The sequence below is a fragment of the Sylvia atricapilla genome, chromosome 2 (genome assembly GCF_009819655.1).
Source record: "Sylvia atricapilla isolate bSylAtr1 chromosome 2, bSylAtr1.pri, whole genome shotgun sequence".
NCBI classification, from domain to species: domain Eukaryota; kingdom Metazoa; phylum Chordata; class Aves; order Passeriformes; family Sylviidae; genus Sylvia; species Sylvia atricapilla.
The window spans coordinates 9,345,346-9,373,000 of NC_089141.1; the positions used below are offsets into that span (position 1 = coordinate 9,345,346).

The 27,655-nt window shown below is 51.2% G+C and overlaps 2 protein-coding genes across 5 annotated transcripts in view; one reads left to right on the forward strand and one right to left on the reverse strand.

Moving 5' to 3' along the window:
* The first annotated feature begins 15,181 nt into the window (after positions 1 to 15,181).
* Positions 15,182 to 18,433, forward strand: SOD1 (superoxide dismutase 1). The gene is made up of 5 exons (XM_066340765.1): positions 15,182 to 15,272; positions 15,689 to 15,782; positions 16,198 to 16,267; positions 17,551 to 17,665; positions 17,943 to 18,433. The coding sequence occupies exons 1-5, from the start codon at positions 15,198 to 15,200 to the stop codon at positions 18,051 to 18,053; spliced, it is 465 nt and encodes a 154-aa protein (XP_066196862.1). The 5' UTR covers positions 15,182 to 15,197; the 3' UTR covers positions 18,054 to 18,433.
* Positions 18,434 to 20,259: 1,826 nt separating this feature from the next.
* Positions 20,260 to 27,655, reverse strand: part of SCAF4 (SR-related CTD associated factor 4) — a 31,360-nt gene continuing 23,964 nt past the window's right edge. For all 4 annotated transcript variants that reach the window (XM_066340753.1, XM_066340754.1, XM_066340751.1 and 1 more), the window contains 4 exons: positions 27,430 to 27,592; positions 27,248 to 27,328; positions 26,977 to 27,165; positions 20,260 to 21,429 (listed from right to left, as the gene is read on the reverse strand). In XM_066340753.1, coding sequence (XP_066196850.1) covers positions 20,588 to 21,429; positions 26,977 to 27,165; positions 27,248 to 27,328; positions 27,430 to 27,592 — 1,275 coding nt within the window. In that variant the 3' untranslated portion in view covers positions 20,260 to 20,587. The remainder of the gene's footprint in view (positions 21,430 to 26,976; positions 27,166 to 27,247; positions 27,329 to 27,429; positions 27,593 to 27,655) is intronic.

The window sequence follows — 27,655 nt, forward strand, 5'->3', positions numbered from 1 at the left end:
CCACTCCTTATTTCCAGCCTTCATTTGATGATTGCTTTCCGCTGACATCAGCCTTTTTACACTCTTTCCCCAGACTGTATTTTAGTAATTATTTCTGGTCAGAGACAAGATGACAGAACCACAGAATCTCCTGAGCTGGAAGGGACCCACAGGGATTTTCCAGCCCCTGTCCCTGCACAGACACCCCAACAACCCCACCCTGAGCACCTCTGGCAGCGCTGTCCAAAGGCTCCTGGAGCTCTGGGGCTGTGCCCATTCCCTGGGGAGCCTGGACAGTGCCCAGCACCCTCTAATATCCAACAGAAACCTTCCTGGCACAGCTCCAGCCCTTTCCTGTCACTGTCACAGAGAGCAGAGATCAGAGCTGCCCCTTTGCAGGAAGCTGCAGACCTCAATGAGATCCCCCTCAGTCTCCTCTCCTCCAGCTGAACATTCCAAGTGTCCTCAGCTGCTCCTTGTATGGCCCCTCCAGACCCTTCACCATGTCCCTCCTTTGGACCCTCTCCAACAGCTCGAGACATTTCTCATGTTGTAGTGTCCAAAACTGCTCCCACTTTTTGTCTTTTATTGCTTGGGTTTTTTTTGTTTGGGGGGGTTGTTGTTGTGGGGTTTTGTTTTGGTTTTTTTAGATTATTTGGATTTATTTGGATTTATTTAAATTAAAGTGCCTTTCGCTCTAGCTCTAAGCCTAATTGCTTTGGGGGCTGACATTTCCCATTCCTGTTTTTGTGGCAGAGGGACACACCTGAAGAAGATCTGCTTGGTCGTTCAAAGCTTTTAAACATGTTCCCAGATAAGCACAGCTGCATTTTTAACAGTAGCTGAGATTACAGAATTTAAGAAAGGAAAATTTGATATAACGTTTCATGCTTTAGTTAACAGTCTTCCAAGACACAAAGCTGCTCCAGTTGCTCTGGAAACTGTAACTTGGACACAACCATGCAGATACATCAGCCCCCTGGCTATAAATGAAACCACTTTAGCAACACTGCACATTTGTATGACAAACATTTATTAAAGCAAGCATTGCATCCCAATCCTCCTATAGCAAGGGCACATCCCGCAGTCCTCCACAACACTGCACAGCTCTGATTTCCTCTGAGCTGTAAGGGACAGAGGCAGGGGGGCTGTGGATCTACCACTAAAATAACAACCCTCCAGGTGAGGGAGAAAGGGGAAGCACGGGCGGGTGTTTGAGGGACACATGGTGGAGCCAAAGCAGGGCTGTGCCTTCCACAGCCCAGGCACGGCAAAAGCCAACACCAGCACCAAAAGGAGGGTTTGCCAGACAAAGGGACACGGTGGCCGGGCTGGGATTTGGGGCACACACTCCTGGCCCAGGAGAAGGCAGTGGGAAGCTGGGAACAGAGCAAGAACAGCCCCTGGGAGAAGGAAAGTCTGAGGGGGACGCTCCGACACCACGTAGGAGGATGAGTGAGGGGTGTTCGCGGAGGAGGACTGGACACAGCACCACACCAGATGCCAGACACATGGGCTTTTTAAAAACAGGGGGAAATATTCCATACACAAACGACGGCCTGAGTGCTGGTTGCTGTGGAAACCGTAACTTTGAATTCAGTGGCTAAAACCCAGCACTGCTATTTATACCGTGCTCCTCACTACAGCACGAGAACTTCGCCTCGAAAGCAGAGCTCTGGTACTCACAAACATGATTCTCCCTCCATGACACACACTGATCCCCTCACACCAGGCAGCACAAGGTTCTCCCAAAGCTCCTAGCCACTGAAGGACTATGCAGCACCACCACCTCTGATGGGCTAAAAAACCCTCACTTCATTGCCTTTCCACTTCCAAGCAAGACCAGGTGAATCCCTGGACAGATGTGGGACAGGAGTCATTGGATTCTGCTTCCATCGAGAGCACCCAGAGACACCAAAAAAGGCGGTTTCAAACAGCAGTTTATCTTGTCTCCCTCAAGGCAAATTCCAGTCAGCATCACCTGAGATTATGCAGGGCCAGAGCCCAAAGTCAGTTATCATTAGAGATGACGAGCATTTGTGTAAGGACTCCAGAATATTGCCTTTAACATCCCAGAAATCATAACTGGGTCATTAATGCAAGAATAACAACAACAGCAGAAAAGCTGCAGAATAAACCATTTTGGGGAGAATCTCTGTAACAACACACATTTTCAAGCTGCTCTGCTGTTGGAGAAGGAAATGGCTTTTTCCTCCATGGGAATCACGATTCTGGGGCAGCTCCCACAGCTGAAGCAAGAACAGGAGAGATCTGCCTGCAGCCAAAGCTGAGGTGAGCCAACTATGTTACATTCCTTTTCCACCTCCACCATTCCAGGGCCTGGAAGGGAAGAAACAGCCCCATTCATCCGCCACCCACTCCCCAATCCTGTTTTCCCCCAAGCAGGATGAAGGTGCACGTGTAGCACAGCCAATAACTATCACAGGGTGACAGCCCCATCCCAAGACGCTTCCCAGGATGTGGGCACCTATCGATCCCCAAAATCAGTATAGAAGGGCAAAGAAGGCAAAAGCTGAGAGGGAACCACGCTTACCAAGGACATTCACATCTTCAGAACCCCATGGGACTGTCCCATCCATTGGTCTCCCCGGGAAGCAGCAAGGACAGCAGCTCCATGCAATCCAACAGCAACACTCCACCTGCCCAAGGCCCGGTTTTCCAGGGGAAGGGCAGCCAGTGACTGCACAGCGACAGGAGTGGGAATGCTCCTGGCCAAGCTCCAGGAGCTGCCAAGCCAGGAAGGGTGGCAGGGAGCTGCTCTCTGTGGGACTGGGTCCTTACAGCACAGGTGAAGGAGTTCTCATCTGCACTTGCTCAATAATTTACATCACAGCACTGAAGTGTTATTGAAAACGACAGGAGCATTTTAATAATTCAGGAAGGGGAAAAGATGCTCTAATCACAGACACCCAACTTATTCCTCCATAGATCTCAGCCTCCCCTAATTTATTCCAATATAGTTTTCAATCGGAATTTCAAAACCATTAACCACTCCTGAGAGCTACCTACTAGCCCCGGTCAGCTTCTGCTAGCCCAGTCCTCCGGATGCCCCGACCAAGTGGGAACGAAGGACTATTGATAAGGGACAACATGCCAGTTTCTCCCAGCGCAGGACCATTGATGGGGGACAACATGCCAGTTTCTCCCAGCGCTTCCCAACCCAACGTGGTAGCGCTGGAAATACGCACACGTTCCCGCAATTCCATCGGGACCGCGTTTGTGCCAGTGCTCCCCGCGGACCCCAGGGCTCCGAGCATCCTTCGGGAGCCCGCAACTCCCGCCACTGCAGCGCTTCCCGCGGAGCTCCGGCCTGCGAGCATCCCTCGGGAGCCGTAACTTCGGGCTGTGCCCGCCTCGGCTGCCCCTGCGGCCGGGGCGGGCACCTCGCCCGGCGCCACCGCTCACCTGTGCGCGCCCAGCGCCTCGGGCCGCTCGCCCGCGGCTTCACCGGCGGGGCACGGGCACCGGGCTCCGGCCAGCGGGGGCCGGCGGTGACATTCCCGGCGCTCCCGGGGGCTGCGGCAGGGCTGGCTGCGGGACCCGCCGCACGTCCCCTGTGCCGAGCGCAGCGGCGGCGGAGCGGGACCGGCCGTGCCCGCGGTGCTCCGGCGTGCGCGGCGATGCGGGGATGTGACCGGACGCGCACTCACCTGCAGGCGCAGGGGTCGCCACCGCGGCGGGCGGATGGTGACGGCCGGCTGGCTGGCTGGCGGGCGGGCGGTGCCGGGTGGCGGCCGGCGGGTGGCGGTGGCCGCGGGCCGGTCGCTGGCCGGAGGTCGCCGCCCGCCCCGGGAGCCGCTCCCGGTGCCCGCCGGGCGCCCGCGGCACAGCGCGCGCCGCCGCCGATAGGCGCCGCTGCCACATTGCTCCCGCCTCCCGCCGCGGGAAGGGCCTTCCATTGGCCGCACCGCGCATCAATCCGGGCCGGGCCGACCAATGGGCGGCGGCGGCGGCGGCGGCGGGGCCTTTGGAGTCGGGGAGCCCCGTGCGTGACAATGGGCGCGCGCGGAAGAGGCGGGGGGCGCGCGCGGGAGCGAGGCGCGCTCCGGAGCTCGGCCAATCGCGGCGCGGTGCGCGCGGGGAGCGCGCGGGGCTTCCCCCGCCCCTCGCGGATCTCCGGGCCCCTCACGGCCCCGGAGCCCGGCACCGCACGGCCCCTCACGGCCCCGGAGCCCGGCACCGCACGGCCCCTCACGGCCCCGGAGCCCGGCACCGCACGGCCCCTCATGGCCCCTCACGGCCCCAGAGCCCGGCCCCTCACGGCCCCAGAGCCCGGCACCGCACGGCCCCTCACGGCCCCAGAGCCCGGCACCGCACGGCCCCTCACGGCCCCAGAGCCCGGCCCCTCATGGCCCCGGAGCCCGGCCCCTCACGGCCCCTCACGGCCCCGGAGCCCCTCATCGCACGGCTCTCGGCTCCCCCCGCTGCCGCCGCGCTGCCACCCGCTCTTACCAAGTCCTCCGGAATCGTTCGGGATCAATAAAACCTTCTCGCACCGTCTTTTGAGCGCCGGCGAGTCAGGCGTGACTTTATTCTTGGCCAGGGGGTGTATCGCTGGGTGTACGGCAAAATTCCAGCCGCCACACGAATACAGAACGTTTTCACCTATTCATCCGTTTCATCAAATAATGGCATTTAAATTACACGGCTCTCTTTCTTTTAGTGCTATAGTACTGGTTATTGATTGCTCAGTTCGTGCTAATTAGTCCATATTTTTAGTCTTTTTAGTATCTATTTCCTCCAGCTGACCTTTTCCAACACATCTACTGGCTCTTTTTTAGTCTTCTTTATCTTCTACTTTCTCCAAAATGTCCTTGTGGTCCATAAATTCTGCGTTCCAGATGTGCAGCCACACCGATCCATCTTCCTCTCCCAAGCTTTGTTCATTGGGGCACATCAGAGTTAGTTTATCAAAAGGTAAAGTTTCAGTCATTCATCCCAGCCGCGTTCCCACAAAAGTAGCTTATCACAACTTTGCTAAATGCTGGCTAAGATTAATCTAATAATAACACACGATAATTAATATACATATTGGTTATGATAAATTAAAACAATTATTTTGAAAGTTAATTAAAACCATTAACTAAAATTATAAAGCTCTATTGCTCCTGACAATGCAGTGGGGAACTGCTGAACTGCTTTGAGCCACCCTCTCCTCCCTGGCTCCTGACCCCTTCAAAGCCCTCAGGACTGGTGCCGACCTTTCCCCATCTCTGCCTCCATCCCAAATGTGGAATGTGCCAAAATTCCCTTAAACAGGATGTTCTGTGATGTTTGATCTTCATATGCTTTCAAGCCAATCAGCTAGAAAGGAGATTTAGTCCCAGAGCAGCCAACAAGTTCATATCCACGTGTTAGAAAAACAAATTACTTGCTAAAATATAGGGCTGGACATGCTTCCATGATGTCAGACCTCGGGAAGGTAAGCAAAGCTTGGGAAGAAGGATGTGCCTCTGATAGCAGACACGAAGAATGCAGGATTTATGGGCCACAAGGACATTTGGCAGAACCTCCAAGATAAGGAAGAAACTAATAAAAGTAACTGTGCAGAATGAGCTCCCACGGAGGAAAAAGGGAATTCCGGGAGAGCAGATCGTGACCACCAGCTCCAAAACCCCACCAACCCAAAAGAAGAGGAACACCAAGCATGGGAATGAGCAGGAGACACCACAGAATCATTAACCAACAGATGACAAAACACTAATTAATAAGAGAACTATGTAACTTGCAGCCAGTGAACATGAACCCCTTTGTTTGCATCATGCACAGCCTCCCCTCAGCGGGACACGGCTCAGCCTGAAGAGAGCAGTTGGATTTTGTTAAACCCAGCCCCAGCCTGAAGAAGCACGTTTTATAATGCACTGATAAATAAACATGAGCTGTGTCCGAACTGACAATGTTTTTCAATACAAAAAAACTGGGAGCACCTCCCCAACACCTTTGAAAGTCAGAGTGGGAAAATCCAAGCCAACCCAATGTGTATCTAATAAAGAATATTTATTTTCTAATACTGTGTATTTGTTCTGCCTCTAAAAGTCAAATACAAAATCTCAGATATCACTAATCACGTGTTCCTTGCAAATCAAGTCCAAATATTAAAAATCACTTTTCTTCATCAAGCCACTAACTTGGCAATGGCAGGTTTTGAATGGCATTACCACACCAAGCACTTCAGCAGTGCATTTAACCAGCAGGATTAAACACAGGTCCTTTCCTGACTTTGATTTCAGGTGTGCCAGGGCCTCTCCACCCTCACAGACAGGAATTCCTTCCCAATATCCCATCCAACGCTGCCCTCTGGCAGTGGGGAAGCCATTCCCTGTGTCCTGTGCCTCCATCCCTTGTCCCTAGTCCCTCTCCAGCTCTCCTGGAGCCCCTTTAGGTCCTGCAAGGGGCTCAGCTCTCCCTGGTGAGCACCCCCAGCTCTCCCAGCCTGTCCCCAGAGCAGAGGGGCTCCAGCCCTGAGAGAATGTCACAGGAGCAGTGGGAAGAGGGGCCCAAGGCTGAAGCTCCTGCGGGCACAGCTTTTCTGTGTCCACCAGACAAGTGCAGGAGAGCCATGAGTCCCCTGGTGCTGTCCCCCTTCCCTGCCCCAGCCCCAGCTCCCACAGCCCAGAGCGTGTGGGCAGGGACCCGCAGCCCAGCAGACCTGCAGCTTATGCCAGCTCATGTGGGCACATTTTTAACTAATCCCACCTCATTTGCCACTTTTCCAGGGCTTCAGTGTGTAATGGGTGAGACTCATTTGTCATCTGACAGTTGCAGTTACTCTGCACGTCAAGCCCCATCTCTTCATTTGCATTCCTAGACTGTTGTGCCAAGCCCATGTGCTGGTTGTCCCCCTCCACCTACTCGCTGCTAATTTGGGAGCTGCTATTTTTGTCCCAGGATGATTGTGTGCATAAAAAGTTCGGTTTCCTCCAAAATGGTTTTGAAGGAAGCAGAAGATGGGCCACAGCTGAAAATTCCCCCTGCTACACATCAATTGCCCAACATCAGCAAACCTTGTTTTCAGAGAATGTAGCAGGAGTAAAACACCTTCCTAGGAAAATCCTGAGTTTATGAATGATCGAGTTGCACAAAGGTGAGTTGTTTCTGACAGGGACACACAGGAGTAGCTCAGTCAGAAAGAAACAATTTGGTGACTCTCAATGAACAGAATAAAACTTAATTGCAAGGGCAGCAATTCCTTGATAGGAAACATGGCACATTATTCCTCATGGAAGAATCTATATGGACGAGGAAAGCTCAGAGGCAAAGTTCTGTCTCTGCTGCAGACATTCTACTTGTTAAATTTTGTAAATAAAGCTATTTTTCTCTTTGCAATGAACATTGTAGTATTTCTCCTCCACACAAAAGAATGCTCTTACTCTGGAGCAGTGCACACCTGTACCTGAGAGGCAGGAACCACAGGGGATATTTCAAGTGGGAAGGTGGAAAAAGGGTTAAAAAAAAAAAAAAAAAGAGGAAACTGTTCTTTGAAAAAAAAAAAATTGAAAAAACAGTGGTAGACTGTGACCAGTACAAACCAGGCCATCCAAACTGGTTTGAATAGGTCTTGTTCTTTACTGGTGAAACACTCACTTTCCTGTCACATTTTCCTGTAGCTTACAGAAAATGTTCACTGCAACCCAGAAACTGTTGCCTTATTTTTGTCTTTGAAAACAGGAACAACAATGTAATAATGAAGCTTTCTGGATTTTATGTAAGTGACTCAGGTTGGCTGTCAAATCCATACATAAAAAAGAAGTATTCCTGCTTAGTATGAATTTTAGTGAGGACAGTCTGCTCCTCTAAGTGCAAAATATCCATTAGCCCTTGTAGTCTCTTGGAGAAGCTCTCTCAGGCCTCTGCATGCTTCAAAAATCATAAAAATGCCTTCCCAGGTGTTTTTCAGCTGGTATTTCTGTCAGCCTGCAGCAAGGCTAATAGTGGGATCACATCCTCATGATGTGCCTGTATGATTATGTAAAAGAGGGAAATGCGTTTGATGAATTATTGTCCACCTCAGCCTGTCTTTTGAGAAAGGCTGTTATCTGTGCTCACTGGCGCTGTGGGTGAAGTGGTCTGTGAAATCAGAGTTCTCTGGATAATGGCAGAGCCAGAGCTTTCCCCTGGGTATTGCTGCTCATCCCATAGGACACACACGAGGCAGGCAGGAGCCTTGGCTTCCAATCCTGTTTGTTGTCAGCTTATCCTATTAAAGTCTTGCTCTCAATGTCAGTGCTAATTTCAGAGAATCCCAGAATGGTTCTGGCTGGGAGGGGGCTTAAAGCCGATCCTATTCCACCCCCTGCCATGTGCAGGGACACCTTCCACTGTCCCAGGCTGCTCCAAGCCCCAGTGTCCAGCCTGGCCTTGGGCACTTCTGGGGATCCAGGGGCAGCCACAGCTTCTCTGGGAAATCCATTCCAATCCCTCCCCACCCTCCCAGGGAGGAATTCCTTCCCTCTATCCCATCCATCCCTGCCCTCTGGCAGTGGGAAGTTCATTCTCTCCCAGGCTGGGTTTGTCCTTGGCATTGCCCCCAGCCAGGTGCAGCACTTGCCCTTGGCTTTATTGACCATCACGAGGTTCTCACACCTCTGCAGCCCATCCAGGTCCCTGTGGTTCCCTTCCCTCTGGTGCATGACTCCAGCACTGAGCTGGGTGTCATCAGTCCCGCTGTCCTTGTCACCAGCAAAGACATCAAATAGTTCTCCCACAGGAAAACAGTTGGGCTTAATGATCTCGAGAGACTTTTCCAACCTGAACAATTCCATGACTCTATGCCCTTGAGACATGAAGAGGCACACAGCTGCTTGTGAAAGGCACAAGAGAGAGTACCCCCACCCCTCCTGGCTAAATCATTAGCCCAGAGCTTTTCCTCCTCAAATATCAATGTTTTCCTGATTACCTGCTGCTTATGGGAAGGTGACTATGCCTCTGTACTCCTCTGAATAATTCACTTAAAATATTAAAGCCACGTAGAAGTGAGCTTTTACTTAACAGTGGGTTATAGCATGATCTGGCCAATGCCATCCTTGCCCGGTGAGGGAAGCACTAGGAAGCATTCCCAGCATCCTAGTGCTTGGGATACAGCAGTGTGGAGAGCAAAGCCAGCGAGAGAGTAGTTAGAGAGCATCTTTTCCCATGTGTGTGTCAGTGTGGAGTGGGGAAGGCAGGCAGGAGTTGCAGCGAGGAGCAGGAGGTAGGGTGGGAAGCAGGTCAATGAGCTGCCCTCCAATTTATCTGTATTTGTGAGCCACAATCAGCAGCATTGCTTCTGCAGGGCCTATGAGCAATGGGGTCACTGCCTTGCCTCCAAATAAACAAATTAAACCAACAGTGCAGACCTGGGCCATTTGCACTCCTGCTACCTGTGGTGCCATTCACTTTAAAGCCCTTTTCCCCCAGACAGATCTGTTTCGTGTTCATGGATTGGGTTTTCCCCCCACAAACACAAGTCCTTATACCCTTTGTTTTTATCGCAGTCTGTGCAAGATGCCACATAAAGATCCGGTCTGTCCCCAGAGGAATTCCAGCAATCATTTCTACCCATGTAAAAGCTTTTGGATCTTTTTCCAGACTATTTGTTTTCAACCCTTGCAAGACAGATTCTCTCTTCCACAAAACTATGAGCTATCCTCCACAATTCCTGTGGGACATGGAAGGAGCTTTTGGGGGTGTTTTTTTCTTTCCACAGTTTATGTTGCCACACAATCCAAGATTCATCAAGGTACCAAATTTACAAGCCTAGATGGAAAAGGACATTTATTTTTCTGGAGCTGATCAACCTACATTATTCCTTCCCTTTGCTTCCTCAGACCCCTCACTCATAAAGGAATCTTACCCTTTTTTTGGTTGTCGTTGCTCCTTCCGTTTTTGCAGCATTTTCCCAAAGAAAAGCCCTGTGGGAGGGAAAGCCGCCGCACAAACCCGGAGCACTGGCGCTATCCAGTGGCCTTTAGTGGAAATCGCAGCGCCAAGAAACCCCGGGCTGCCTGCAACAAACCTTGAACTCCAAACTCTTCCCCCCACACTGTTTGCAGTCCCTCGCACTGCGGTGTTTTTGCCCCCAGCACAGCCCACACTGAACCTGAAAAAACGTAAGAAACAACAAGTTGGTTCTAGCTTGTGTTAAGCGCCTTTTTCCTTTCCTACCTCTGTTTTCTGTAAAAACTCTCCTCCAGAGCTGTCTCTGAAGTAATACCCACAAATGTACGTGTTAATGGGGGGGACCTTGTAGCTCTCCACGATTCCCTTGCCGTGGGGTGCAGCCGGAGGGCTCAGAGACAGGACAAGAGAAAAGGGGCCATGAGGCTGCGGTGAGGAGGATTTGGTTCTGGAGAGATGCCTGGCACACCAGAGCAGGGCTGCACCCACCTGCCCGTGCCCAGCAGCTCCTTCAGCCTCTCCGACCTCCCATCAGAACTGCAGCTGGAGCTGTGCCTTGAGCACGGCGTGTGGGAGTGATGCTGCCCAGGAAATCCCTGCTCTTCACAGCTTAGGCGAGATCACAGCGACAGGCGGGGATTAGGGACTAAGCACAAAGTGCTGCTCCTGCTCCAGCTGCGGACACAGCAGCACTACCAAGCCTGGCACTGCCAAGGCTGTGACACACTGGCTGCCAACCAGGAGCTGTCAGGAGGCTTAAAGTGTCCCACCAGGGCCACGTGCCCGCCTGGATTCCCCAGACTGCCAGGCCTGGATGTGGTTCAGTACAGACACAGGTTCTGGACGTGCCACAGCTTTTTCCAGAGCAGCGACACAGCCTGGCCCTGCCAGAGCCCACAGGCAGGGTTTGAATTCTCTCCACACAACTCAGCATGGATGGGAACTTCTGCTCCTGCCTCCAGCTCCAGCAGTCACAGCCCAGCTCCTGGCCCTGCAGACACCCAGAGGTGCTCTGAGCACATTTTGGGAAGGTGTTGCAGCCACAGCAGCCCGCAGGGACGGTGGCTGCCAGGGGTGCAAAGTCTGCAGGCTGCCTCCTGCAGCGCCCTTCGGCCCTTTGGCATGGCTGGAGACCGCGGGAAAACTTCCACACAGATGTGGAACACATAAATATTAATGAATAAATACTCCACAGTGCTGTGGAAACTGCATGAAAATACAGGGCTGGTGCATTTTCCAGCTGCATTCCCACTTATTAATTGCTTGAATTAAACCAGCACCCCAAAGCCTCGTTTGACTGACAGCTCTACAAACCCGATGTGGTGCTTGTGAAGGAACTCACCCACTCCCCGACCATCCAGAGCTCCCAGAGAAGAAACCACATGTTTAAAACTCTAAATAAAACCACATCTTTGTTATTCTGGACACCTGCCTTTTATAATCTCTTTGTCCTTCCTGCTTTCCTGCAGAAACAGGGTAGTTTGCCCTGTTGCAGCATTTATTTTCCAATTGCGTTATTAATTAGCATTTTCCCTGTGGTTTTGTACTTTGCATCTCAAGGATTACGCAACACAGCTGAGTTAAAACCAAGCCACCTCACCCTTGGGTGTCCTGACACCTGCTGTACCACTTAACTGTGCATGTGGCAAAAATGAGAGTGCAGGGCAGTTTGTGTCTGAAATAAATCCAAATGAATCCCTCTGGATCTTACCTCTGGCCCACCCTCACATGGGCTGGGATTTGCAAAGTTTTTTGTTCTGTTTTGTTACCGTTGTAAGAACATTCACAAATAAAAGCCTGGCAATAAAATCTAAGACCAGGCTTGTCTTTCTCATCACTGTGAATGAAATTCTTATCCAGTAATTATATATAAAGCATGACAAGGTACAGCGTTTCTCTGGACATTATTGATTTTCATCCAAGTTGATATTTTAAAACGTATATCCGATAAATATATCTCTATATTTATACACAGACACGCAATGTTTTGGTTGCATTCCTTTAGGCGCCTTTCAGTGGCCAAAATAACATTCCTGAGTGCATAAACATTTTGAGAGACTCTCATTCAAAAAAATAAAAACCAAGCTATTTCAGATGTGCTTTCTGGACAATATTTTGTCTTTGGTCACTTTCAGAAGGGATGTTTCCATGCTCTAGTTAACAGCTTAAAAACCATTTTAAAACTCCAGCTGAGTTTCAGTTTGATTGTACTCATCCCTCCGTGCTGCAGCAGCAGCTCCCATAAAGCCCTCAGCAGATTCCTGTTTCTGCAAACGCGGGACAATCCTCAGAATCCCTATTTTCATCCATCCTGGCTTTCCTGGCTTTGTGGTCCCAGTTTCCAGGGGGAAACAAGCCCAGGCTTTGGCACTGTGTGGAACACTTTAAGCACTTGGTGAATGTGAGCTGGCAAGAAGAGCAGCGATATTACAAATAATTAACCCCTCAGCGGGCAGACCTTGGGCAGCCCCCGTGCCCCGGCGGGGTGCAGCTCACACCCCACACCGGGTACAAAGTTCTTCACCAACATTTACACAACCTCTCCTCCGAGGCTCATGTTTCAGCTTTGCTCAGCTCGGGGAGCAGCGGAGGGTGAGGGACTGGCAGCACAAAGATTAGTTCAGCTCAGCTGCCGGTGAATGTTGGTTTTAATCTTGCCTGTTCCATGCAAAGGCTTCCCCGCTGACACGGCTTTAATTACACGGACACTGTGGTTATCAGCAGCGCTTCCCCTCATTCCAGCAGCAGGCTTTCCACATGGGAGCCGCCAGTTTGTAGGGAAAGAATAATTTCCACAGCACATTTCACCTTGGAAGCGCCACGCAAGCATAAACTCGGTGAATGCCCTGTGCCAGCATGGCCCGGAGGCGGGGAGGCGAAGTGGTAATGACACACAAGGTCTTGCTCAGGACACAACTCCAACAACCCAGAGTGAGATGGACATTCCAGTCTTCGTTCAGCTCCGTGGTTTTCCCCGGGAATCATCACAAGCAGGAAATACGATATATTTGCACCACATGTATGGTTGCCACGGGAAACGCAACTCTCGAAATTCCCTCTTATGTTTTAACTCGTATAAAATCTCACTGAGAAACTGTTCCCTCAAAGGCTTTATCCTTGTTCTAGGCCACCTTTTCACAGGACCTAAGGGTTGGGATTGCTTGTTATTTCGTCACTTTTTGCTGAGAAGTTCATTAACTTTTCTCTTAGGTTGCTGTTAACCTGCATCACCCAGCAGTTACTTCATCGGCCTTTAAACTGGCAGATGATGCTCTTTCTCTTCTGTCCTCTCTGCTCTGACTCTGGTACTCCAAATAACCAGATAATCATGTCACCATTTGATGTGACAGGGTTGAATGATGATTTCTGTGCTGTCAAACACCCTGCCCAGCTGCACCGGGGGCGGGGGGGGGGGGGGGGGGGGGGGGTGGATTTCCTGACCTATTAGCGAGATTTAAGAAAATAAAGGAGTTAAAAGGAAGTATGTGGGAGAAAACATAGCAAAAACGCTTCCCTGGTTTCTTGGTGTGAATGAGCACACCAGTAACTGATACTTTGGTATTGCTATTGTACTTGTGAAAGAAAAGGATCATGGAGAACACTCTAAAGGCTGTGACCTGTGTAAGATTACTGACCTCTTTCGCAAGGAATTCTTGTGTTGGTCCTTGAAATCCCCACCTCTCCGGGGTGACCCTGGGCAGGACAGCTTTGTGAGCTGAGTTCTGCACAACTAGGGCATCCCAGGAGTCCTCACACCCATTACTAACGCCTTCAGCCTCTGAAATTACTTCGGGTTGCTTCACTTCAGCTGTGAAGAAACCTGACACGTCTGGCTCTGGTCCATCCCTTTGTGCCACATTTGTGTAAGGGCGTGAAGGAGGGCAGATCTTGGAACTCACTTCCAGGGAGGAAGCAATAAACCTGATTAAAATATCAGGGCAAGTTCGGAGATCAGAATACAAGAGAAAGCCCTGCATAAGAGGGCCCTGAGGAGTGAGTGAGAAGAGTGATTAAGGGAAGTAAAATGAGACATTTCCATCTTAAAAAAAAAAAAGTTTACAAACCTTTTTTTAATCAAGCAAGGGCCATGTCGAGGGCACTGGAACCTCTTCTGATGGAGTGAGGCTCAGGGCGCTGCTGTTGTGCCACAAGCACAGACCTGTTCCCTCACAAGTTACTGAGTCTCCTCTCCAGGCACATCATGACTGGCTCCATCTCACACTGCCAAGGTGCCTCCTACATAGGAAGCTCTGGCTGGCTCTCTTCCCAGCATCTTTCCAGGGTTAAACTACAAAGCCCAGCGTGTCTCTCAGACAGTGTCCATGCATTTGTGTGGATCAGGCTTTTTTTCACCTGATTTGGTGACCTCAAGCAAACAAATCTCTGCTTCAGTAATGTCACCTGAACCGTGACTTACCTGTTTTGTATGAATTTGATGTGTGAAACAACCACAACCCCTCTGCCCCCTTCCCTGGCCTAATGACGTCTCAAACAAGTAACTGAAAACTACTCGGGCTTAAAGTCATTCATACCTCAGTCATTGAGATTAATAAAGACCCCGTGGGCAGCAGAGAAGGGGGGTTCTGCCCTGCTGCGGTGAGACCCTGAGGCAAACAGCAGAAGGACGTGGAGCTGCTGGAGAGTCCAGAGAGGGAATAGCGTCACACTGACACAGAGTGGGTGTACATTGGATATCGGGAAGGAATTGTTCTCTGTGAGAGCGGTGAGGCCCTGGCACAGGGTGCCCAGAGAAGCTGTGGCTGCCCCTGGATCCCTGGCAGTGTCCAAGGCCAGGCTGGATGGGGCTTGGAGCAGCCTGGGATAGTGGAAGGTGTCCCTGCCCATGGAATGGGTGAATCTGGATGAGTTTAAGGTCCCTCCAAATCCAAACTTTTCCGTGATTACCTAAAGTCCCAGCTACTCCAAAACCTTTCTGTGATTCTGATTTAAGTTCAAAACACCCTCAGGGCAGAGCAGCTCTCCCAAACGCAGAGCTACTGCGGGGTATCCTCACAACCGCGTTCCGGGGACAAAGCTGTGAGCCGTGCCGTGAGCAGCATCTCCCTCTCCGGTCCTTCCCCGCTCCGTCTGAATCCTTCCCGATCCCAACGATCCCGGGCCCCGTTATGCACCTCCGGCCGCCAGAGGGCGCCTGCCGCCGCCGCTCGGCCCCGCCCCTCCCACCTCCCCGCGCCGCGATTGGCCGGGCCGGCTCTGCGCAGCGCCATTGGCCGCGGCACCGGAGGCCAGCCGTATATAAAGGGAGGGGAGGGCGGGGCGTGCCCGCAGTCCGCGGGCGCTGCGGGCGGGGCGGGGACAAGATGGCGGCGGTGCATGCTGTGTGCGTGATGCGGGGCGAGGGTGCTGTGCAGGGCGTCATCCACTTCGAGCAGCAGGTGAGGGCACGGCCGGGCCGCTGAGACCCTCCTGTGGGTGCGAAACTCTCCGGATCTCCCTCTTCAGCCTCCTCCCCGTGGCCAGCGGGGCGGGAGGGACCCGGGGCGGGCTCAGCTCGAGGGCGCTGCGGTTCCAAATGGCCGCGGGCCTTGGGAGCTGCGCCGTCCCTTGTGGTCGGCCGAGGAGCCGCGGGATCAGTCGCGCTCCGCTGTGAAAGTACGGGATCTTTCTGGAAGGCCCCATCGGATAACGGGTACTCCTTGCGCTTAGCGATAAAACGGGGAAGGAATGTGTGTGAGGGCGTTAAACGAACACAGACATGCTGGAGGGGCCTCCAGTGCTTTCTGTCACCTTCGTTTGACACGGAGCCGTGTAATGCCAAAGTCCTTGTGGTGATAAATCCTCTCCCTTGAAGGGTACTGGGCCGGTGAAAGTCACTGGGAAAATCACTGGATTGGCCGATGGAGAGCACGGCTTCCACGTCCACGAGTTCGGTGACAACACCAATGGTAAGATGTCCCTCCAGGCCTCGGGGTCACGGCTGCAAAAGTGGCTGCTCAGCTCTAAAGAGCTGCTCGTGGTGTTGCAGCAGCAGCTTGCGTCTGTCTCATGGCTGCAAATCTGCGTGAGGAAATCTTGACGTTTCCCGAGGAATTGTTTCCTGGATAACACTCTGAGCATGTTGAGGCTGGTGGTCAAGACCTGACATACCAAGCGCTCACCTGAACGCTTGGATAACCCCACGTTATGAAATAAGAAAGCTCCTGGCTGAGCCTGGAGCCTTGTGAGTCTGTAGCAGGTGATTTATGTCCGGGGGATTAGCAGGGCACGGCACGGGAGAGGAGCTGTTTGCTGTTGCTGGGAGCGGTGTGGGAGCAGCGGGTTGCTCCTGGGATCCTGCTCTGATGCTGTGCTGTGTTGCAGGCTGCACCAGTGCTGGCCCCCACTTCAACCCAGAGAAGAAGCAGCACGGGGGTCCCGGCGATGCCGAGAGGTGAGTCCAGGGCATGGACACTGCTGGCGGCTCGGGACGTTCCAGAAAACCCCTGGTAATTCCAGCGCGGTTCCCGAGATCGCTGAGCCACCCTTCGATAACTCCAGCAGTTTGTTTCTCTCAGAGTGTGGTGTGAAATACTCTCCTGGGAGGAGGGGACAGGGAGGGCCTGCTGCTCATGCTGGCTATCTGTACCTCAGTGGGATGAGACACTTGGCTGTTCCCTGGGAGCAGCTCTGACAGCCCAGTTCCCTTGGGTGGTGCAGAGGAGGTGGTGTGGCTGTGTGGAGGGAGCAGGGCTCAGGCAGCCTGGCCTTGGAACGCTCACAGTGTCCGTGAGCACTCCCCAAGTGGCCCATAAATCCCACCTGAGGCACAGCCCGGGCAGAGCCGGCTACTGGATGTGGGCCAGCTCCTGCATGACACAGCATGAAACGCCTGTGTTGGGCCCTGGCAGCCGCTGCTCGGGGATAAAGGTTGGGAGTGCACCGACATTGTGGCTTCTGCAGCCTTGGCAGATCCTGCTCCTGCTGTGGCTGTGGGCAGGGGAGTTCCTTAGGAGGGCTGCAAGAAGTGGATCATGCTTTTATCAGTGTACAGAAACAATTGGACCGAAGCTTCCTGGAAGCTTAAATCAAGCAAATGCCTCAGGGGAGAGCTGCCATTAACCCAGTTTTATTGGACTTGGTTAAAAATAAGGAATGTGTATAAAAAGCTGGTGGTGAGCCCTGGGCTGGCTGAGCTGGTCACCCGGCAGGGATGTGTTAGTATTCCAGGTTCTGAATGTGGCCAGAGGAGCCTGACAGAACAGGATCAGCTGCATTTTGAGTGAATGGTGTGCAGGACACAGCACACCAGAATGTCCAGGAGTCCTGTGAAAATTTCACTGCTCCAGGCTCAGGTCTCCAGGGAAGCCTTAGCAGATATGTATCTCTGATAGAAGCTGTGTGGGAGAGCAGCATGCCAAGTGATGGGGCAATGCCAGACTGGAATAATCATCCCTGGTACTGGCTGGAACTGAGCAGCTCCTACATTGCCTTTGACCTGCTGCCTGACAAACTGCTTTTCCTAATCCTCCTTAAACCAAAAGCCTGCAGTTGCCTGTGGAATAGCAGAACTGTCATGGACAGCAAAAGCTCTGAGGCAGTGTTCCACCAAGTCTGCAGGAAAGGTTGTTGCACTGGATTCAGGAGCCTTTGTTATGTTGTAAAATAAATTCCCAGCCTGCCCTTGGAAGAGCTTCCAGTCCAGGCCGCTTTCTGAGTTTCCTGTGTTTTTATCAGGCACGTGGGAGACCTGGGCAATGTGACTGCCAAGGGAGGCGTGGCCGAGGTGGAGATCCAGGACTCGGTCATTTCCCTCTCCGGACCACACTGCATCATCGGCCGTACCATGGTGGTGAGTGCTGAGGGCCCTTGGGGAGCTCCAGAGCAGGGACAGGGGATTTCCAGCCATCCCTCTGTGTCTTAGCATGTCACTTCACTGCCAGCCTTCTAGAGATGTCCCTCCCTAACACTGCCCCTTCCTGCTGTGGGTGCCTGAATCACCCTGCTCCAGCTGGGAGGTTTCAGCCTGGCTATCAGTTTGGCATTGTGTAATTAGTCTGCTGCTGCCAGGAGCAGGGCTGACTGGATCCACAGTGGGATCAGTGAAGGTCCCCTCAATTCTTTTCCAGGTGCATGAGAAGCGGGATGACCTGGGCAGAGGGGGAGATAACGAGAGCAAGTTAACTGGAAACGCAGGACCGCGCCTGGCCTGCGGAGTGATCGGGATTGCCAAGAGCTAAGTGTGGTACCTGCAGTGCTCTTCCATTGCTGCTCTTGCCCTTCCTCGTGCAAGCTCAAGATCTGTCACTAATCTTCTGCTCCTCTGCATCCCAAGCAGCACTCACGCTGGAGACTGACCGAGTTTTGTATGATGTACATTGAATTAAAGTGTCCCTGATGGAACGGCTCTGTGGTCTCTGCTCACGCTCCTGCTGTCACCATTCCGTGTCACATCCCTGTTGTGAGGGAAGATGTGAGCAGTGCTCCTGTCCGAGGCCCTGGATGAGCCCCAGGTGCTCTGGCAAAGAGCAGCAGCTCCTGGGTGTGTTGAAGCCTCCTCCTGGGGCAGGGGCAGCATTTGTAGTCTTCAAACTTGTGTAATAAATGTTCTGGGCAGATACACCTGGGTCTGGCTGTCTGTGAACAGGGAACTGCCCCAAAGCTGCCCCTGCTGGGAAAGGGGGCCTGGGCTTCAGCAGGTGGGTGGTTAAATTCCACCCAGCAAGAGATTCCAGGTAGTATCTCCCAGGAGTAACCACTGTGTGTCAATGCCAGCCTCCATCCTGTTCTGGTGTGTCCTTCTGAAACAGATTTCAGGGTCTCTCTGGATAGAGAAAATGAGTAATTTTAATGAGAACTTACATCAATGTTCCTTTCTTCTGTACTTGAGGATATTCATAGAAGTAGCAGGCTGCAGTTCTGAATGGTAATCCCATTCCACTGAGGCACATGACTTGGGGAACTAGATAGTAGAGCAGGAATACTGTAAAAATACTTTGAACTTACGTTCCCTGTTGCTGCCAGACCACTGTGTCTTCACCTCCCTGTGCCTCTTCCAGAGAGTTGGTACTACTGCTGCTGCTGCGAGGGTTATGCACAGGCTCTGCTGCAGAAGGTGCTAAAGGTGTACAGTTTTCCAGGCTCTGCTTTCAAATCCCTACTGAGGCAGAGAACGGGTGGGATTTGCATTAACAGGGCAGCCTTGTGTCTCGTTCTCATCTCCAGCTCTTTAAGGAGGTGTTCTCTCCCTCCTTACAGAGCTGGGGCAGCTTTTTCGTAGGCTCAAACCTCGATGTGTGGGACAAGGGAACGTCCCAAGGGCCCGGCAGGAAACCAGAGAGGACACAAGTTTTAACACATGGAAGTTGAGGTCACTACAATCTGTAAACAGGTTCGTTCTCTCTTTATTCTGCTATTGCAAGAACATAAAAATAGATGTCCTCTACCCAGTCCAGAGCTCCACAGTGGCTCTCCCACCCTCTCCCTCCCCCAGAGACAATTCCCTCTGCCGCAGGGCAGCTGAAAAAGGACTGATGTAAGGAAGCAGCTGCCCTTTCCTTGGGGCAAAATCCCCAATTTTAAAGGCAGAACACACCTACAGCAAGGAGAAAAAAAACCATTGAATATGCACAGGGTTCATACAGGTTTGCCCCGGCGCTGCTCGGGTTATGGAGCTGAGCCACATGGGGTGGCCAGAACTTCCCAAAGTGTCCCTGCCCCAGGGGTCACCATGGAGAAACCACACCTGCTCTCAAACATGGAAGTGCTCTGGAGAGGAGGTGGCACAACATGCAGGAACACCAGGAGCTGCCCTCTGACCCCAGCCCAGGGGAGCACAACCTACCTCTGGCAGGGTGAGGAGGGGCTGGCGTTCCTGAGGAGCAGCCCCATCTCCCTGGAGGAAGGGCCGAGTCCTTGTCCCAGCCCCACCTCGAGAGGCAGGCTGGAATTTTGGTGCCTCCGAGGTCTGACTTCCCAGCAGGTGCAAAAGCTGTGGAGCGGGTGCTGCCCAGCCGAGCACACGCTTTGTAACAGCAGAGCCACAGAGCCGGTGCCTGAAGGTGTCACTTCTTAAAAAAATAGGCAAATTAAGGGCAACAGGAACCAACTGGAGAGGGGAGGGAGGGGGAAAAAAAATAAAGCAAAGTATGGATTGCATTGCAAACACTAAAACAGTTAACTCTGCAATTAACATCTTAAAACTAACTTTTACCCGAGGTGGTCAAGTAGCTCATTAAAATGCAGCAATCTAAAACTCCAGAGGACTGTTACAAATAAAAATTCACTTCTGTGAATCGCTACACAAACAGATGGATTTCTTTTAACAAACAGAACCAAACCAGTCTAATTTAGACTCCAGTACAGCATTAACAGTTCCAACTTTAGGCTGCTGAACACTCCTTTTCCACTTCAGTGCAGCGTAGGAAGAATAGCACACGTTAAAAGTTTGTTACGAAAATAGAGTTTATTAAAAACACATCCCTATTGTTTTGAGGAGCTTTCACCGTTACCTTTTCTTAAATTAAAAAAAAAAATAGAAAGCACTTCTACTTCTGATTCGTAAACTTTTTAAAGTCAAAACTTTAAAAAAGTTACAGCAAAAATGGGTAATATTTTAATCATCTCTTCAGTATTTTATGTTATGTTGTGGCTATTTTAAATAGAAGGGAAGCAATCAAATTGCTCACAGTGCCCCGCGTCGGGGGCGCAGGGGCGGAAGCGGATTTACAGCACTGTACAACTAAAGCTCGACACTCCAAGCGGGGCTGCGGCCCTAGCGCGGCGCCTCGGCCGCCGAGCCCGTGTCCTTGTCCGCCTGTTCCAGGGATGAGGTAGCCTCGGGCACTGACTCCGGCGCGGCTTTCGCGCCCGCGGGCTCAGCGTCTCCCGCAGCGAGTTCTGAAACAAGTTCCGCGCCCTCCGCTTTGCCGCCGTGGGGCTCGTGGTTTTTGTCGCCTTCCGCCCTGTCTGTCACCTCCGGCTTTTCCTTGCCGCGGCTTTCTTCCTTGTCTCTGCGAGACTCCCGATCCCTGGAATCCCTCTCCCTGTCTCGGTGGCCGCTGGAGCGCCTGTTCCTGTCCTCCGAGTCCCTGTGCCTGTCGCGCTCGGGGCTGCGGCGTCCCCAGTCTCGCCTGTCGCGGCCGCCCGACCGCTCGTGCTCTCGGTCGTCGCGGCCACCGTAGCGCTCCCGGTCATTCTCCGCCCGGTTCCCGTAGGATCTCCTGCCGAAGCGCTCCTGGTCTCTGCTGGGCGTGAACTGCCTGTCGTTCCTGAACTGCCGCCCGTCCCTGTTCTCCTCGGGCCCGCCCCCGGGCCCGCCGCTGCCCGGGCCGCTCCCTGGCCGCACGAAGTGGCCTGGCGGCGGGAAGGGCGTTTTCATTCCGTGCGGGGGAGGCATCCCGTAGCCGCTGGGGCCCGGCGGAGGCCCTCTGTGCATCATGTGCGGGGGCATGTGGCGCGGGGGCATCATGGGGAAGCGCGGCAGCGGCGGCGGCGGTGGCATTCCCGGCGGGCGCTGCAGCGGGATCAGCCCGGGCCGGGCGCCCAGCAGCCCCGTGGACGGAGTCTGCAGCCCCACCACGGGCGCGGGCGGCGGCGGGGCCACGCCCTGGGTGCCTGCAAAGGAACACACAAGGGACAGTGAGAGCCAGGCAGGAGGGAACTCGGAGCGTTTCCGTAACTTCAAACCCCAGCTGCAGTTTTCCCAGCGAAAGGGCGCCCCAGAACCTGGAGCAGAGCTTCCTGGGCTCTCCAGGAACTGCCCAGGCAGCAGCAGCTGCCAACACCCCTCTGTGCTGCTGGCAGGAATGACTGCTGTGTGCCAGGGCAGCAACTAATCCCTGATCCCAGAGGCTTCCTTTGGGGAGAGCCTTTGGCCCTGTGCAGCTCAGGGCTCCCCCCTCAGCCCCAGCTCAGCCTCGTGCTTCCTCAACTGACTGCAGCCAAAGCCCCTTCCTGGTGCTGTCCTTCCAGGTAAAGACAGCTCACCCCCTGCAGCCGGATTCAAACATTTCCCTCAGCTACAAAGAGCAGCTGAACACTCCAGAGCTGCACAGCATCAGCAAGAGGCTCATGCACACAGGCAGCGAAGATGAGGCTGGAATACAGCTGGGAGCACAGCTCTGTTTGCCATTCCAGAGAAAAGGGACACAACAAAGATTGATTTCAGAATAAATCTTGACATGTAAACGAAAAGGAAATGCAACAGGTCCTTCCTGACTTCTCTTTTTTATAATGGTGTTTCATCCTTTATAGCACATATCCAGCACCAACTGTTTTCCAGTTTTATTCCTTTGCTCTTCATAGGAGGGAAAAAAACCTCCCTCTCCAAATGTACTGTCAGATAAAGCTCAGCCAAAGCTCCCAGACACCAACACAAGGAGCCAGAAGGAAGGAGGAATTCTGAGCTCCAGCTGAGGCCTTCCAACCCCAAGGCACCTCCTGCCCTAGAAACACAGCCCCTGCCTGGGTAAAACCAGCATGAAATACTGTGGAAATTCATGCTGGAATTAGTGTCAGCAGAGAAAACTGCACTTGGGTGCAACCACACCAGCAGCCACAGCAGCTCCCCTTCAGCTGCTATGGTGTTCATCCCTCCCTTCACCAGCTTTGCAATCTGTCCCTAGACAGCTGAGCCTTCTGTGCTCCCTCCCACCACTGACTTTTAGGGACGTCTCTGACAGGAACCTTCTCACCCGGGTGCTCTTTAAATTCATAGTGGAAGGAAGTTGTATTTTGCCAGTGAGAAGACTCGTGTGACATCTTCCAGTCCATGATATCCCCTCCCCTTTCCCTCCAAGCAGTCACATACAGCTTCACAGGTCACACTCTTGGAGAGAAATTGTCCAATACATTTGTATTGTCCAATCCTGCATTTTTCCCTGTCTCTAAAATGTAGAGCCTTCCCCCAACCTGGTCAATAACCAGGTCTGTAATCACCCAGTTTAACCTCCTCCTGTGATGGAACTACAGATCTGACAAGACTCATAGCTAATGATGTCTCCCAGGCATTCTGAGGTTTGGGGATATTCTTGTTGGTAAAAACATCTTTTACTCTTCCTCAGAAGATTAATACAAGGCAGAACAGAATAACTGAGAACTGAAGTTAAGCCTATGCTTCTGCTTAGAAGCAGCAGAGCAGATGCGGGTTACAAGAGCATGAACATGAGGTGAGGGAGGGAAGTTTCACATTTAATAAGTCATTTAATTTCTCAACCTTCTTTCTACACAAACTGCAGCACTGAGGCAACATAATGGTACCTGGAACGCCTTCATTCTGAACTGCATCGGATGGAGACCTGCACACTTCTTATTTTAGATTTATTTTAAATAACAACCCTCTTCAATGGTGAGGCTGAAGCAACTGTAGAACTACTGCAGTTTCCTCACTGTGCTGACAAACCAGGCACCAACTAAAAACTCAAAGAGCTATCCAGAAACACATCCCAGTACTGAAAATGCTCAAGGAAATTCATGGTACAGACACACACATCATGTCTGGGGCAAGTGAAAGTTCTCTTTTGGTTTAGGAAGTACCTGACACTCAGGTGGTTTCTTGAACTGGGTATGAACTCCCTGAGGTCCAAGAGAAACCCTGAGGTGATTTCCTGACACAGCTTGTCCTACTGGAGCCAGTTCCCTCCCTGACACTTGCTCTTCTGTCCCAATGTGCAAAACCACACCTTGCCTTCACAACAGATTTTATGGGTTTTGGAGGAGCAACCATTTGCAATCAGGACGCAAAGTGTCCTGAGTTTCATCACTTGACTCCTACAACACAGCCCAAGTGCTCAGGCTGGCCTCAAGTATCTTCTGTCCAGAGAGGGCACAGGAGCCATCCTTTTGATAAATGCTTTGATAAATTAGAGTATGAAGCCAGTCTTCCATGTCACTGTGATCCAGATCTGATGACCTCTCCCAGCTGGACAAAGCCTACGTTCCCTTGGGATAACTCCAATGTCACCAACAGTGACACATCGGATTTACTCTTACATAAACTCTGCTCACTAAGTGGTTCCAGTAACTCACAACCCCTTAAATCATTTCCCAGCACATGGAGCTCCATGGTTTCTGTCTGTCCCAGCACACAAACCTCATGGACACACATGGAACAAGCCAAAAGCTCCTGGATCCAGCATTACAGCAGCAGGTTTGAAGCTGCTGTTCTCCAACACTGTCCATGTTCTCCAGTGGGGAATGTGACATTTCACAGCTAGAACACTAAATACTGTCAGGGTAGTTGTGAGAGAGGGACCATGTTGTAAGTCTGGTGGGTTTTTGCTGGAGTTTGATATAGAATCTTTCAGAGCAAGTCAAGACTGTAAAGAAAGAAGCCTGAACTAAAGGGTCTAAATATGGAGTCAGAGCTGAAAAATCTTGCCAAAAATCCCAGCATTTTGGGACGGTCAAACTCTGAGGGGCTGAGAGAATGTTGTATTTGTGTTTTATGATTTAATGCAGACTACAAAAATCACTTCAGAACAAACCATCAGGGGAGCAAAGAGTAATAATTGAGCTTGTACTACCAGGAAGTGAATGCAAATTCGATGGCAACTCCAGAATAACTTTGCTTTGATTATGTTACAATCCTTGTAAGAATTTGGGTAAAAAGAGCACTAGATCAGGACCTACAACTGCAGTGGGGTGTATTTCATCAGGATAACACACCACAGAATTTGAGTACTCCAAACACAGCACCTGCAGTTTATTACTAGTCCAACCTACAGCATTTGCTCAATGCTGGGAACACGTGGGCCAATACCAAAGGATTTAAAGGCTGTCATTTCCTGCAGCAGGCACACGTCAAAGGAGTCTACAAGTAATTACCTGCTCTGCAGATTCCCTGAGCAGACACTCATGGAGCCATCACAGCCTGGACTGTCTGTTCCCATGAACAACAATGTGTCACAGCAGAGAATGAGGTCATGGGTACAACTAAATCTCAACAACCTGAGGGTGGGCTTTAGAAAAACGCACAAAAAATGCAGACCCAAAGTCAAAGAGGCATCACTCCTCTGAAGCACAACCACGTCCTGGTAGGAAGGGATGAAGGAATTACAGTGAAGGCACAAAGGAAATCAGTGGAGTTGAGATAGAACTTATGAAAGGGTATGAAATGTTATAATAATCCCTTCAGAATTACCGTATAACGTGTCTTCCACAGAAAAACTGAACTGAGAGAGAGAATGGCTTTTTTTTGAAGTTACAGAAGTTATTAAAGAGCTCCTGTGTTTTGTAGGGATTACAGTAGTGTTCCCAAACCAGAAGTTTGGATCTCTCCCACAGCCTCTTCCCAGCAATCTCCAATCCTTTGAGCCCAGCCTGCTGCAGGAGCTCTCCCATCCTGCCCAAGAACCTGGAGAACGTCTCCTCATCTTTCCCAGGACGCTCGCTCTCTGCCCTCCCACATGCAGAGCTACCTTCAGTGCAAGAGCGACTCCAAGTGCTTCTAAGAAGAATGTAATTTGTGCTGACTTACTGAAAGATTTTAAAAAGCCAGGACAACTGATAGTAACCTGTTATCTTCAGTCACATACAATATTATCATCTGTTTCTTCTGGTTTTCCTGTCTCTTTTATCAGACTGAACAGTGCCCTGCAACTGCAGAACGTTCAGGATGGGTTTTACGTAACTCTTGAATTATAAATAACTTTCTGAAATCAGACACTCCCCAACATCAAATGCTACTGCCTAGGCAAACACACAGATCTCAGCCATCACTGCAGGACTGCTCTGCGAGCTCTAAACCCTCCCCCCACTGACAGAAGTCACTCTGACCACAGAGAGAACTTTATCTGCCTCAACCACTCAGCGAACGAGTTAACGGAAGCAAAGGCAAGTTCTTGATTTCCAGGTTCCTCAATTTCAGCTTCCTTGGATTTTTAAGAAGAAAAGGCAGTTGCTGTTCAAAGAATTCATCTAGGCGTCTAATTTAGTTCAGTCTTCATTTTATAAAACCTTTCTCCTTTCTGTTATGTGTACAGAGATACAGCAAAGGAACCCAATACATTCCAAAGGCCTGGAATTTGAAGTGCAGGTTATGCTGTCCAAGACAGTGAAACTCCAAAACTCTGTGCTACCTTTACAGAAAGTGTCATTCAATAGGAAGGTGTGAAATTCTGAAATTCCTAGCAAAATTCCCTGACTCCATGGTGTCACCACAGAGTTTCTAAAGCTTTTCTCAGTTTTGAAAGGGTCTTCTGTCAAGTTTTCAACATGAAGGATCCATAAATCATTAGTCATGAATGGAAAACTTAGCCCTCACATCCAATAGAGCAGTGAGCTCTCAGGGAGACAAATCTCTGATTTTCTTCAGTGATCAACCGAAAATTGTGGGCAGAAACCCACTAACACAAAATTAGCTTTTTCATTCATTTCTTAGGCTCTCCTGTAGAGGCCTAAAATCCCATAAATGCAGTAATCTCACTAAAATTTGTAGGTAACAAGTCTCTTGAGTAAATTCTTGACACTGGCGCATCCAAGGCCATCATAAAATAAGCATTTGGCAGAGCTCTGTAACAGCTCACACTCCCTTTCAAAATCTGACCAAATCTGTATCATATTAGGAAAAGTAACTTATGCAACAGACTCCTATTACCTTGGGTTTGCCAGTCAAAAAATATTTGCTAACATTTAAATAATATCTTTTTACAAAGATTTCAAAACCTGTCCTACTGCAGGGCTGCATGAAAGCTTTTGATTTTCTGTTCTATTAAAACAATTTATTCCACACATAACAAGAATGTACCCCATCCTCAGAGATTTAAAAAATACACTAAAAATAGTTTCTCTGCACATTAATTTTATATAAGTAATAGTTGAGTCTAAAAGCTGGTTCCTATGTCATACAGATGTGTTGCTGTAAGTTCACTTTCTACACCGTACAAACCTTCATTTGTTAAAAGTGGACAGCATTCGAATTTGTAACTTACACATTGTGGCTTTGTTTCTTCAGAAAACAAATCTTCAGTAGTAAAAAATATTGACTGTTTCTTCTGTGCAAAACTAAGGCTCTAAAATTGATTTTAAAGCCCACAGCAGCACAGAAATTTCAAAAATGTGCTTCCCTTTCCCCTGGACTGTAAGTCAGTAGCCAAATCAAAATGGTATTATTTTAAATGCAGGGAATAATGAAGTGCAGAACTTTCCAAAGAGGGAACTTACCAAGGAGTGGAACAGCCTGGGTGACAGGAGCAGGGACATTGGTAGGTGCTACAGGAGGTGGAACAGTGCCATAGATTTTGGAAGTGTCAGTACTTTCAGCATTCCCTCTGCCTCCAGAAACTACTGTTGGGATGGGATTTCCTACAGACGACTCCTTTGTAGTGTCCTCATTCCCACCAGTTGCTGTAGCTGAGGAACAAGGCAAGGACACATTTAACACCAGCCAGCAATTCCTGCAGGATCCCTGCCTTCCACAGGGCCCAGCACTTACAGTTTGGGATGTTCACTGCCGGAGTGTGCGGGACGGAGACCGGAGGAGTTATTGGAGGTGGTGGCCCGGGTGGAAGGAATCCTACAAAAAACACAGAGCCCTGAGTGCCCTCCTGGCACAACCCCCCTGCAGCAGCTGCAGCTCTGCGCCCAGCAGGGCCCAGGCTGGAGCCCCCCACAAACCTGGAGGTAAATGCAGAGGGTTGAAGCCGGGCCGGAGGAACGGAGGCGGTGGCGGCGGCGGCACCCCGGGGGCAAATCCAGGAGGGGGGATTCCTAAAGGTGCTGTAAAAGCAGGGGGCTGGAGTGCACCAACCACGGGAGGCCCTGATGGATGGGGGGGAACCTAGGAAAAAGGAAGGGGGAAGATGGGTTACTACAAGAGTGCCCCAATGAGTCTCTGTCCAGC

What these genes read in the sequence shown, in the direction of transcription:
- SOD1 (XM_066340765.1), top strand. Translation starts at nt 15,198, where the DNA reads ATGGCGGCGGTGCATGCTGTGTGCGTGATGCGGGGCGAGGGTGCTGTG. An exon ending in TCATCCACTTCGAGCAGCAG is followed by an intron (nt 15,273 to 15,688) that starts GTGAGGGCACGG and finishes TCTCCCTTGAAG; the next exon opens with GGTACTGGGCCGGTGAAAGT. An exon ending in GTTCGGTGACAACACCAATG is followed by an intron (nt 15,783 to 16,197) that starts GTAAGATGTCCC and finishes GCTGTGTTGCAG; the next exon opens with GCTGCACCAGTGCTGGCCCC.